This window comes from Alternaria viburni (genome assembly GCF_023758015.1).
Source record: "Alternaria viburni strain BMP 2772 chromosome Unknown scaffold_2, whole genome shotgun sequence".
NCBI classification, from domain to species: Eukaryota; Fungi; Ascomycota; class Dothideomycetes; order Pleosporales; family Pleosporaceae; genus Alternaria; species Alternaria viburni.
Window position 1 is genome coordinate 1,296,148 of NW_026055771.1, and position 12,669 is coordinate 1,308,816.

A 12,669-nucleotide genomic window follows, 5' to 3' on the forward strand; every position below is an offset into this window, starting at 1 on the left:
TAGAAAAATAGAAACCACCACACCTCATCAAAAACCAACAAAGATGCAGACGCACACCAAAACGGATCCGCAGCCTATCCAATCCCGCTACACCGCTCTGGCCGTTGAATTGGTCCCATGATCCAGGTCCGTTTGTGTGCAGTCTTGTTGGCCCTCAAGCGTCTTATCTCTATTGCGGCCCCCAGCCAATGGCCATCGCATACACTTGTCTTCGCAGCTGAAGCACCGCGGACCAGGGGGGGTCAAAAAGGTGAGCTCAGGGTGGGCCTGCGAAGATCGTCGTCGCAGCCGGGCAGCGCCTCGACTCCTGCGCTTCGCTCCCACCCGCACGTACGCAACCAAGAAAGTGCACGGAACGTACCATGACATGGCTTGTGCGTTTGTGTTGGACCCGCTTCGTGCGAAAGAAAGACCCCGTTAACGCGGGAAATCGTGTGTCTGAAAGGATCTGTGTTATAGGTGTCTTGGCTTGTAAGCCAATACTTTAACGCACGTTTTCCCACTTGTTCGCGATCTGGATTTTTTGGTTGTCTGGCTCTTGCTTCTAGCCTCTCGTAACCTTTCCACATCTACGTACCCAATTCCCGCCGCACTTTGCACCTTACTTCATTTAATTACTCTGTCTTCCCTTTCCTGGCTGGTCCGCCCACGTGTTTGACATACGCTTGTATATGTAATCGAATTTCGGAAAGCATTGAGCCTCGGGTTATACTATAAGAAGGATGCGTCGCCAACTTCCTCCAAGCCATCTCAAGGTTCCGCCGGGTCCGCATGCGTTTCCAAGACAACAACACTTTCTGGGTCAGGATACAGTTGTCGTGAACCATTACTCGGGGTTTGAAAAGGCGATTCCCGCGATACCGTCTTTACCGGGATTTAGGACCAGTGCTGGTATGTTTGGCTCTATTTGGTTTTCTTGGGGATGGTCGTGTGCTCGGTTGCCGCGACTGGGGTTGTGATGTCAACCATGCAGCGACTTCGACGCGCGAGATTTTTGGGTATGAATACGAGCTAACGCGCAACAACAGCATTCTTGACGTCGCTGAGCGCGAACCTCAGGATTGATCCAGATCTACCATCGCCGCTACCCACACCAACCTCGTTCCGATTGAACAACTTCGTCCAAGAACTTCCCTCTACATCGCTGTCCTACTCAACGCTGCCTGCACAGTACAACCCGTACCCTTCGCCTGCCGAATCCCAAGCCATGTCGTCGACCGAACCGAACGCGCCGGCCAAGTCGCCTACGGATGGATTGCCGCAACTCTCTACCTACACTGCTGAGACAGAGGAGGACCGAATCGAAGGCTTACGCTTGGTCGCAGATTCCGTGGCACAACAGCGCCAGGTCGCCAGCAAGGTCATGCTGTTCCATCCAGTTTCACTAGCCGCGTACTTTGTAGTTGTGGCTTTTGCTGCGCAGTACATGCTACGCTGGTACGAGGACAAAACGATGTTGGCTACAACCATTGGAGGCATCACTATGACTTTCCTCATCTTCATTCGATGGATGACCGGTGGCTACATCGGTATGGCCGAGGATATCAACATGGATTGGCTGGGCGATGACAGGCTCATCGTGGTGAAGTGGGGTGAGGACGTCATCGGATCCTTGGTACTGGGTTGGGCCGATAATGATGCCGCGAAGAAGCGAGGCAGGAGAAGGCGAGGCAAGGCCGTTGTACGCGCTTGGACTGTAAAGTTGAAGTACCGCGGTAAGGGTGTTGGTGGGGGCTTGCTGGAGGAGGCTGTCAAGGTGGCAGGAGAGCGAGGCGCAGATGGCATTGTCTTTGATGCCGACCATGCCAGTAAGTTCACGTCTACTCATATTCTCAGATCATCACTAACAGAACATCAGACTCAAAGCGTATCCTCCCTGCCATCTTCAACGGTTACCTCAATAAGCAAGACGCCAAGGCCGAGAAGGCTCTACAAAAGGTTGCGGACGCGAAGGGCAACTTCCGCCAGCGTCAGAGCTCGCCCACTTGGGGCAGCAGGTAGACATATACCACAATTTTTCTATTTCAGGGCAGCAGATGGGGTGGTGTTTTGCTTTCATTTTGGCGCGGCGACGAGTTTTCTACTGGATGATACCCCTTCCTCTCGTTGATGATACCCCAAACGATCGTTATCGTTGCTAGCATCAAGCTTTCCGTACTTGTTTTCCCATGTTACCGTTTCGGTATCGAGCTCTTGTCGTTATCGTCATCATACAGATCATCAGAGTCATAATAGACGATTACAGAGTAGTTTTATTGGTAGATCACAATGACAGTGTCTAGCAGTTCTAGTTGCATAGCGGCCAACTCCGGTGACATGATGGCTTGCATCCCGCCTGGAGCTCATAGATTAATATTCACTGATACGGCCGCATACCCGGCTGTTCCGCACACCATCCTCAAACTCTGTGGTTGCAAGCCGGGAAGCCCTTATCGCGACATGTTTCCTGGTCCATAGACGTGTGGGAAGACAAGCCGCATGTACTGATAACGATGCATTAACCTTTCGATATCAACACCTTGGCGTCAGATTCCGGTTCGCTGGTAGATTTGCCCCGCGTTGCTCGCTACTGCCCCTCCATGTACAAGGGGAGATTAGGCTTTCCAGGCTTTCCGTCAATGTTGCATGATGCATGCCAAGTATGTACATGCGGAACCGTAGGCGATGGCTTAGCAACGCCGATCTGTAGGGAAGTTGGATTCTGTACTGATAGCGTTCCAGACTCTTCACGGGAGAGAAGGCACCACCGCCGTTACTGGTCAACCTGCCTCTCTCGCTCTTTTGTCGGTTTGCATGTGAAGTTGCAAGCTGACACACCGAACCGCCGTGCAAGGCTGCACAAGAGCAGTTTCGGACTCCGAGTCTAATCGGTTCAACGCGCGGCTGCACCGGCCTCTGTGTCACCGTCGACTGAACTCGTTGGGTATTCCTCGCGTAGCTGCAATATGACTTTCTGTGGCACAGTCAGTATATTTAGTACTCGGGCCAAAAAAGCCTCAAATTCAAAGCGACAGTGCGAACCGCGCGCGAGGCAATCTACTGTTACACCTTGCTGTGCCGCAGAGCTACGTACCGCTAATGCCTCCGGGTTCGCGCCGTTCTCGATGAGCGACACGCAGTAAGACAGTTGTTGCCGATCAAGGTGGGTGTTCTGGGGCTTATGTCAGATGTTGGGCGCTTCAGTAAGGCGAGGTGTTTCGTACCAGCAATGTTGCGATTTCATGAAGAATATCGATGACTTCGCGAGCGGCCTTTCGGCGGGCGTCGGCTGAGGTTTGCTCGGCGGCTGGCATCGTCGGTGTACTGTGTAGGTCTGGATTCCCTTGAGATAAGACGAGCCTGGAGTTGCGGGGTTTGTTGTTTGTTTACAGTCTTTGGATTTACGCAGTTCGAGTCGCGTGTAGGAAGGAACCCCACACGCGGCGCGTTCCGCACGTGAGCTCCTTGGCGCATCTTGCCCCTCCAGGTACTCGATCGGAAAGTCGGTCCTCACAGCACAATTCCTTCACACCAAGATGGCGTTCTGACATCACCATCATTATGACGACAGATGGCCCACTGGTGCTCAGGCACGTAATGACAGAGGTTTATGATGAGAGCTCGCGCGCTTGCTGGAAATATTCTGTTGCTAACACACAGCTTCATTTGACCATCTGATCAATTCCAAGTTTTTCAGCGTCTATAAACCTCAAAACTAGTTCTTTCAATCGTAATTAGATCAGACATCATGGCACCAGACCCGCACCAAGGAGGCCGTCTAGAAGACATGGCTGCAGAGGGCACGACCATTCCTGGCGATGCTGGCAAGATGAACGTGGTAAGTATGGACATCGGATCCGGGTATCATATTCTTCTGTGAAGTACAACATAACTAACCAAGATTCAGGTTTCACCCTCTGACCACCCAGATCAGACTCACACGAACCTCGCACACGCAGCAGATAACGCTTTCGACATACCGCGCAGTGTGAACGACCGCGGACCAACCGGCGAAGTCATAACTGGTACTGGCGACCAGCTACCGTCAAGTATTGAGAAGAAGAACCTGGATGACGCGGGCTTCGACCCAAGAGCCAAGGGCCACGACCAGTACGCGAAGCATGCTCGGCAGGATAATCCCATGGACAGCTTGAAGCATGGAGCTGGTAGTCATGACGTGGAGGCTGCGCCGGGTGAAGAGGAAGAGAGTCAGGACGCGCTTCTAAACAAGAGGGGCGCGAAGTAGGTGATGCAGGACGTCGCACTTCCTGTATATATTCTATGACGTTACGACCACAAAATCCAAGAGGCGCAAAATCAACGCTTCGAGAAATTGCATGCTCACGTCCGAGTCGTGATCACTGTGATGTGTTGCATGCTTTGCTACCTAGGTACGGACCCTTAAGTACCTAGGGCTGTGGATACCCCGCTAGACCCCACACGTGCCTTCCATTTTCACGATCCCGGCAACGTTCTCACTTGCTGCTTGACCCAGACACTTGAGATCAAGCGTTCCTGTCCGCAAAATGGTGTACTACTTCTCGTCCAACACGGTGTCGCCGTCAGCCTTTATCTACGTCGGCAAAGACAAGGTTGAGAGTATGTGATTTCTGACCTGCCAGCGTACTCTCAGTGGTTCACGCAACTACAACCGCACATACTGATCACCTCAACAGACGAAGAGCTTATCAAATACGGCTGGGACGAAGATGTCTGGTTTCACGCTGACAACCTCTCTTCGGCCCATATCTACGTCCGGTTACCCGAGGGCGAAGATTGGGAAAACATGAGCAAAGAGTTGCTGGTGGACTGCGCGCAACTAACCAAGGCAAACAGTATTGAGGGCAACAAGAAAGATAACGTTACGATTGTGTATACGCCTTGGAGCAACCTGAAGAAAGATGGGAGTATGGCTGTAGGTCAAGTTGGGTTCAAGGATCAGCGCAAGGTAAGAGCATTGCCATGAGGCAGAAAACACTTGCGTCACGTCCCTTGGCTCGACCGCAACTTATTGCTCAATTTGCTGATGGCATCTTAGGTGAAGCGCATACATGTGGAGCAGCGAGAAAATCCTATTGTCAACCGTCTTAATAAAACAAAAGTTGAGAAGTACCCCGACCTAAGAGAGGAGCGAGAAGCAAGGCGGGCGGAGTTGAGGAAGCGAGATCAGAGTGCTCTGCAAGCCAAGGTATGTGTGTATTCCCCAAGTCTCGTTATCCTGCTTTGTTCTGCATGTACTATGTTCGTATGACCCCCTTTTCCAACTACGTCCGTTCTCATGATCTATCCTGTCATTTGCAATCTCTCCGACACTCTACATGTCCTACCACGGGTGTTCTGATCCAGACGCACTGTTTCGGTTCGCACACGCTACTTCGACTCGCGACTAATGATTTATAGCGCAAAGAAGAGGCCCGTATAGCCAAGGAGCGCAAGGAGCTTGCGTGGCGGAGAGATCATGCCTACGACGATGTCATGACAGAGGAGAGTCTGGAGCAAAACTCCAACGAGAACCGCGATGAGAACTTCCTCGACGACTTCATGTGAGGTCTTTACTCGCATTTGTGTATCCCGCAGACGACGTGGGCACCACAGTAGCAATGGTGTCGGCATAGCGGGGTCGCTTCAACTGGGGTCGCGAACAGTCATAGCTGGAAGGCATAGGCCCATGCTCTCGTTCAACATGCGGATATTATGGTTGAAGGTATCGTACGCGGTGGTCTTGACCTCGAGGTCCTCACGCGTCCTGAAAGAGTCAGCTGCATGGCATTGAAGACGGATGAGAACTGGCTACATACATGGCGTTCTTCGGGTTGTGCTTGTTGCGCCCTCCATGATTCTGTACCCACCATACGAACAGCAGATTCTTCACTATCTTGTGTTCGAGACCGTTCTGCCTAGTCGCATACTGCAGGAACTCGAGCGTGTTCTGTATCCTCTGTGGTTCATAATCGGTCGCGGAGCCTTTACGAAAGGCTAGGCGAATGCGGTCGCGCAATGTATATCGAGCCGGCTTCGAGAACTGGATAGCTCTGAGACTGTGCCGGTATAAGTGCCTATACGCGTGAAGAACTGCTTGCTGTGACATGTTCTGGAGCCCACCTGGGCAAGCACAGCACTTCACGCTGTGACCTCGGATGCTGGGTCGGCGGAAGGTAACGCCGACGCGCGCAGCCGCCACATGCGCTTCCAGTGCCAACCTCGCCAACCTCGCCAACTCTTCAACACCACAACACGTACAATCCAACACCCCGCCTGTGCCTTTGCATCGACCGGGGCTTGTAGATACGCAATCCGGATTCGTTCTGGACAATTGCACGACATCGTGACTGCTGCGCTTACCGTATTAATCGCTGAACACGCCGTGTCAGGCCACATAGGGTGCTCACTCATCCAGTAGCGACTCATATTGCCCTGGTCCGCTGTGGGATCTATGAACATCATCTGCATACCAGAGCCATGACCAGAGTATATCATCCGCGCGCGCAACAGCCGCCCCAGCGCGGCAGTACGCTTGATCAGTCGCGAGCCGCCGTCAAGAAGAAGAAGCCGTACAAGATCCTGCTAGAAGCGGTAACCCAAGAGAAGAAGAAGCTACATTCCATTGTCCGTCGGCGACGCGATTTCATCGTCATATAACACCACTGACTGTAGAATAGCTGACATACGCGTCGAACGCCCCCACTGGCTTCGGTTTCATCCCAGCTGGACACCCCGAATTCACAGAATGGTGCAAGGAGCAGTGTCGACAGCGCAACCTTGACGTACACATCGTCTCTGTGAGCATCCGGTCCCTCCCAAGCCAACAGGTCATCCACTGACAGCGTCGCAGGCCAAGCCGAAGAACAAAACCCACTCCGATCCCGAGAAGCTATCCCACCACGTCCATCGAGTCGGACACCACTTTCCTCTCACCATCATCGAACTTGCCTGCAACAAGTTCGGATATCTCTATGATGAGAGACGCGGCCTGCGGAAGGACAAAGAAGGTGACAGAACCAACTGGATAGCCCAAGAGTTCGAAGACTACTCTTCGCGGCAAGTACAACGAGGGCATCCCGCCACTGAGAAGGAGACCAAGGGCTACATCCACGGCGCCGTTCGCGAGATGTTTCCCAAGATACCAGAGGCAGATCTACAAGCCATTGTTTCTCATGCGTTTGAGGAGGGAACTAACCGGGTAGGTAATGCTAAGGAGCTTTCGTTGGCTCGTAGGGTGCAACTCGCAGTTGTCGCGCATATCCGCCACACATACACAGACTACGATAAGCTGCTCAAGACTGACGGCTGGTCGGAAGCCCGTGGCCAAGTCGAGAAAGTCTCTCTTGCGAAACTCAAAGAGTGGCGAGATGAAGACGGAAAGCAAAGCAACGAACTTGAGGAAACCTTCCGTGAAGTCATTGTTCTTGACGATGATGATGAAGCTAGCAGCGATGAAGGCTCCATGGCCACACCTGATGAGCGCGAGCAAAGCATGGAAATTGTTTCCAGTCGTGCTACTGCGCGCGATCTACAACCGGAACTACATGCTAACTACCCGAGTGGGGATGTCCGCAACATGAGACCTTCATCAAGAAGAACCATTGTCCTTCCGCGCTATGCTCCTCCCCCACCACCACCTGTATTATCTGGCTCCTCACGTTTCCAGTCACCTTTGCAGCAGCCTTTCCAATCAGTGCGAGCGAGGACAAACGATCCGTAAGTGCATACAGCAGCTGACATTGAATTTAATACTCACCACTGTAGGCGAGCGAGACCAGTCGAGGCTGGCCAGAGTGTGAGAAACGCACAGCCGATCGTGCGTGAGATCAACGGTCAACTATACCAAGTGAGTGTTCGACAATCAAGCTCTATGAGCGAGAGAAAACGGTATCCTGGTCCTTGGCTTCTTCTTGAGCTAACACGCATAGCTACAACCCATCAAGGAAGATCGTGGTGCGTCGAGGTCACAGTATAACGATCCTCCTTTGCACGCTGCGCCTCGTCGCGTACAAGGAGGATATGTTCAGCCTCCATCACCTCGTCACAGTGCCTTTGACAGACCGCTAGCGCACCCAAGGCGCCCGTCAGACCAAGATGTTGTGCTCCCTTCTGTTGAGCCTGAGACAGTCGATTTGACATCACCACAACACATTGCAACTTCTCAGCAGCCTGCCCGAAACCATAACGCGAATCCGAACAGAGCATATAACGAGCTGCAATCGCCAAAGCGAAAAGCGCTCCCTTCTTTTGCGGATGACAGACAGGCTCAGGCCGAGCAACACGCTAAGCGTCTAAGGCCCGTATACCGTGAGGAAGCTCGCCCCCGGACTTACGGAGATGATCAAGCAGGATTCCATATGAGCCAGCGCATGGCGCCCAATTATGGGCCAAGGCCACCGCCGCCTAGAGAGCAAGTTGTTGATCTGACCACCAGTCCTTACCAGCCACCTTCTAGTGGTGGTAGAGGTTACGATGTCTCTGCACGCCCCGTTGCGCCTGCTGATCCTCGTGGATATGCATATGCTTCTGGACCGTCTCACCGAATGCATGCGCATGAAGTGAGAGGTGCACAGTATGATGTACACCCTGTTGATCCGTCTCGTGCTTACGTGCCTGACAATAGGATGTATGAGAGGCGCGTCCAGCCGAACCAGGACTACATTCCGCTCCGAGAGGATCAGCAGCCACGACGTCTTGAAGATGAGAGTGTGCGATACTTGAGGAGCGGTGTACGTTATGGCGGATGATTGCTTTGACATGCATTGGTAGCAGGACGGGCGGAGTTATGCGGTTTTCACTACGGACGATACCCTTTTCCTTCTGTTTATTGCGTTCCCGGAGTCACGCATCCTGGAGATTACCGGTTCCAGTCACTCGCATCTCGCGTGTCGTATGACCAGGTTGCACACTCGGTGCATACTATCGTGAATAGCGAAGCGGATATTGTGCATTGGAGATCATGGTGGGCGATTGCCACATATCAGCATGACGACAGCAGGTGTTTGTCAACTATGGATGGATACCAACAGCTACTGGTTGAAGGTAGATGTACGATTGAAAAGAACTCATGTATGATAACACGAAGCCACCAAAGACGTGCGCAGAATAAACACAAATTACGAAGACACTATCTCCTAACTTGAGTGAATGCTTGCATTTTTCTACATGCTTATTTCATCCAAGCAACTACTTATGCATCTGCGCATACTTCTTCATAACACGCTCAACCACTTTCTTAACCTCAGCAGCATCTAACTTTTCTTTCCGGTCCGGTGTGTATACGCCGTTTACCTCTTGCTCAATATCTGTAAGCTGCGTGTACACGAACCCACAGCAATGCCCTCCGTCTACAATCCCGTCCATCATCTTTTCGATGCGCTTGAGCAAATCCTTGGGATCAGTAGCAGTGGTGTAACCCCAGTCCCTCTTCCTATCCTCTTCACCCGCAGCCGATCGCGCAATGTTGACACCGCCAAACTCTGTGCACATAACAGGTGCACCAGGAGTGTGTTTCGACCCAGGATCCGACAAGCTCTCGATAGGTGCAAGGAACGTCGGTCGGTTCGACTGCTTCTTCATGATACCGTCCAGCGTCGAGCAAGTCTTTGTAAGTTCATCCGCATCGGCGTAGTCGTGGAACGTGGTCAAGTCAGTGATGACGTGTTCCCAACCACAGTTGTCGTTGATGGGTCTCGTCGAGTCCAGCACCTTGGTCGCATAGTACAAGCTCCGAATATGGTCTCTCTGCTGCTTGCTCGTATGCAGATCAGTGTACGCCCACGACTCATTGACTGGCGTCCAAGCAACGACACAAGGATGGTTCCGATCGCGCAAGACGGCCTCCCGCCACTCTTGATCCATGCGCTCTACATACGCCTCGGAGAACGCGTATGCGTTTGCCATTTCACCCCAGACCAGCAGGCCCAGACGATCAGCCCAGTAGTGGAATAGTGGGTCTTCGACCTTTTGGTGCTTGCGGCATCCGTTGAAACCCATCTTCTTGGTCAGCTCAATGTCTAGCTTCAGTGCGTCGGAAGATGGAGGTGTCATGAAGGTCTCGGGCCAGTAGCCTTGGTCTAGGAAGAGCGCTTGGAAGTATGGGCGGTTGTTGAGTCGGAAGGTGGAGTTATCCCAATGGAGAGAACGCATTCCGGTTGTGGTGTGGACTTGGTCGATGACTTTGTCTTCATTGTCGTAGAGGCGGATAGTCAGATCGTATAGAGTGGGCTCCTCCGGAGACCAGAGGGCTAGGTTGTTGAGCCATGCTGTTGCGTCAGAAAGTGGGGCAGTGGATGTAAGAGGCAGCTGTGAAGTCTGGGAGTCCGAAAGTCGCATGTTGGTGCTCAAGGAGGCAGTGTCTGAGTCTCGTGGTAGAGCAACCTTCTCTGTCTTGCTGACGGGCACGCCTGCCAGGCTGGCTTCGAGCTCTACGCTGTATGCATGTCCAGCAGGCCTTCCGATGATTTTGATGCTAGCTTCCAGCTTGCCGCTCTCGATATCATTGCTCTTGAATAGCGTGCCCGCGCTTGCATCTCCAATCGTCACAACAGGCACTGACTCGAGCCACACGCTTTGCCAGATACCACCGCTGGGTGTGTAGAAGATACTCTCTGGCTGAGCCTTCCAGTACTGCTTTCCTCGCGGTTGTGTCAGATCGTGTGCAGAATCAAATACGCGGATGGTGAGTCGTTGAGCCTTCTCTTCCGTGAAAGCATCCGTGATGTCGATGTCAAAAGGCACATGCCCACCACGATGTCCGCCAAAGAAGCGCCCATTTAGCCAAATCTTGGCTTCGTAGTCAACAGCTCCAAATCTTAGCACCACACGGTTTCCTGCCGCCATCTCTTCCATAGTTCTGGGGTCTGCAATGACCCTCTCGTACCACATCACCTCATGCACGCCCTTCTCCTCGATGCCGGAGGCCGGGCATTGAAACACGTACGGAACCTGGATGTTCCTCTTCTCATGCACAGTATGTTCGTTTTTGAATGAGTTCCCCTGCAGCAGCTCTTGAGTACCAGCGGCAATCTTCGCTGTGATGCTGTGCGCTTCGGTGTTCTCGGCGCTATTGGTGTTGGTGGGGTTCACGGTGATCTTGTCCGGGAGAGAGGTCAAATGCCATCCTTGGGTCAAGCCAACGTCGTTGTCATCAAAGAGGAATGACCATGGGCCGTTGAGGGGTGTCCATGTTAGGTCCTCGCGAAGGAAGTCCGGACGCGGGTAGGAAGGTGGGGCTGCGGGTGGCATGATGAAGTCGTGGATCTTGAGAATTGATGGAATGCGATGATGAGAGGAAGCAAGCTGTTACAAATGAAGACGTGTTATAAAAGTTAGCATTCACGTGAACTTGATGCAGCGTGGTGGAGTTGTGGAGAGAATACTGGGTCGAGTGAGCACCGAGCTCGATTGGGACTAGACTGGTATGGGTGCATCATCGCTTTGGATCGTTGCCCTTCCTCTTTCCATCTCCTACAGAACGCCGTTCATCAACACAAACACCGCGACAAAACAAGTACACCAGCCTAGTCGCGTACCACGTCAATGAAGCCAGTACTACTGGCCATTCTTCGCTCCATGCTGTGCGCTAGCGCCATTGTATCCTCCAGTCAGAACCTCCATGCTCGAGCTGGCACTTCTATTGAGCCCAGTGTTACGGATCTGGTGCGGATGCTCGATGTACACGACAGATCTATCGGGGCGAGTGTAATACCCTGACGACACCGTCCAAGGGCTCTGGGCAAACACCTTAGTGTGTTCTGGATGCTCGATTAACGGAAGACTCACAGCAATTTGAGAGGAAGACGATGACTTACGAGGCATGCCGCCCAGAAAGGCGTGGATATCAGCCGCTGAACACTTATCGCTTCCAGTTGCAGAGACACGTGCGCTGGTAGGCTGTACTGAGGACGAAGTGTTCTCACCTTTAGAAGCCATTGTGCGATACGAGGTAGTGATGGAAGAGGTTTCGATATTTCTGAGACACTGTTCGATCGATGGTGCATCAATCACCTAGCTTGCAAAGACATGGTCTCTATATATTTGATTTTTGAGAACTTTTCTCCCTCCATGTTTTGGGGTCTCTGCCACGATGGCATCAATTGAAGGGTCTCACGAGAAATGCCTTCGTGGCACACGTTTCAAGGCTCGAACGACGGTAAAGTGAACTTTACTCAGGGTCTCATCTGCTGCCGAAGCCGTTGGAGCTAAGCTTCAAAAACAGATAACAAGGCGGTAATGGTGTCAGAGTATCTTTGATTACATAGTGAGGGTCTCACTGTCTTCGAACTATAATCTGAACATGATTGGACTAATCTGACCATGCTGAGCTGATACTGCAGGGTGTCTTTCTGCCGCCAAGGGTAAATCAGGCCCTGATTTTGACATGTCCCTCAGAGCAAGATTGGGGTCTCATCTACTGGACATGGCGGATGACGCTCGCTGCAGTCGAGGCTGCCGACTACGCACGCACGCAACTTTAATAAGGCTGGAAGTTATGCTCAGCATTGAAGACTACACTCATCTCCTTACATTACCTGCTTGACTACGATAGCAGTGGGAGCATGCGCTAGGACCTTATTCGCAGTCGATGCTGCAATTGTGAGCGCCGCTCTACAGGTTAAACATAGCGCTCTCGTCTTTTCAGTTGGCTAGTGTATGCACAGCTATCGGGGTGCTGCTCACCTGGTGTTCAGAAAGACCTTCAGATAC

General features: G+C 52.3%; 7 protein-coding genes across 7 annotated transcripts; 4 read left to right on the forward strand and 3 right to left on the reverse strand.

Annotated features, from left to right (window-relative positions):
* Positions 1-967: 967 nt before the first annotated feature.
* J4E79_001380 (uncharacterized protein) lies at positions 968-2,001 on the forward strand (the record flags this gene model as incomplete). Its single annotated transcript, XM_049350290.1, has 3 exons — positions 968-998; positions 1,029-1,808; positions 1,859-2,001. The coding sequence occupies 3 exons, from the start codon at positions 968-970 to the stop codon at positions 1,999-2,001; spliced, it is 954 nt and encodes a 317-aa protein (XP_049215449.1).
* Positions 2,002-2,872: 871 nt separating this feature from the next.
* J4E79_001381 (uncharacterized protein) lies at positions 2,873-3,293 on the reverse strand (the record flags this gene model as incomplete). Its single annotated transcript, XM_049350291.1, has 3 exons — positions 2,873-2,953; positions 3,074-3,151; positions 3,204-3,293. 3 exons carry the CDS (start codon positions 3,291-3,293, stop codon positions 2,873-2,875), a joined length of 249 nt encoding a protein of 82 aa, XP_049215450.1.
* Positions 3,294-3,727: 434 nt separating this feature from the next.
* J4E79_001382 (uncharacterized protein) lies at positions 3,728-4,225 on the forward strand (the record flags this gene model as incomplete). The annotated part of the gene is made up of 2 exons (XM_049350292.1): positions 3,728-3,817; positions 3,887-4,225. The coding sequence occupies 2 exons, from the start codon at positions 3,728-3,730 to the stop codon at positions 4,223-4,225; spliced, it is 429 nt and encodes a 142-aa protein (XP_049215451.1).
* A 280-nt stretch (positions 4,226-4,505) lies between these two features.
* J4E79_001383 (uncharacterized protein) lies at positions 4,506-5,526 on the forward strand (the record flags this gene model as incomplete). The annotated part of the gene is made up of 4 exons (XM_049350293.1): positions 4,506-4,578; positions 4,656-4,927; positions 5,018-5,167; positions 5,380-5,526. The coding sequence occupies 4 exons, from the start codon at positions 4,506-4,508 to the stop codon at positions 5,524-5,526; spliced, it is 642 nt and encodes a 213-aa protein (XP_049215452.1).
* A 78-nt stretch (positions 5,527-5,604) lies between these two features.
* On the reverse strand, positions 5,605-6,067 carry J4E79_001384 (uncharacterized protein; the record flags this gene model as incomplete). Its single annotated transcript, XM_049350294.1, has 2 exons — positions 5,605-5,725; positions 5,778-6,067. 2 exons carry the CDS (start codon positions 6,065-6,067, stop codon positions 5,605-5,607), a joined length of 411 nt encoding a protein of 136 aa, XP_049215453.1.
* Positions 6,068-6,438: 371 nt separating this feature from the next.
* J4E79_001385 (uncharacterized protein) lies at positions 6,439-7,760 on the forward strand (the record flags this gene model as incomplete). Its single annotated transcript, XM_049350295.1, has 4 exons — positions 6,439-6,585; positions 6,812-7,600; positions 7,656-7,677; positions 7,726-7,760. The coding sequence occupies 4 exons, from the start codon at positions 6,439-6,441 to the stop codon at positions 7,758-7,760; spliced, it is 993 nt and encodes a 330-aa protein (XP_049215454.1).
* Positions 7,761-9,147: 1,387 nt separating this feature from the next.
* Positions 9,148-11,208, reverse strand: J4E79_001386 (uncharacterized protein; the record flags this gene model as incomplete). Its single annotated transcript, XM_049350296.1, has 1 exon — positions 9,148-11,208. The coding sequence occupies one exon, from the start codon at positions 11,206-11,208 to the stop codon at positions 9,148-9,150; it is 2,061 nt and encodes a 686-aa protein (XP_049215455.1).
* Between the last annotated feature and the right edge of the window lie 1,461 nt (positions 11,209-12,669).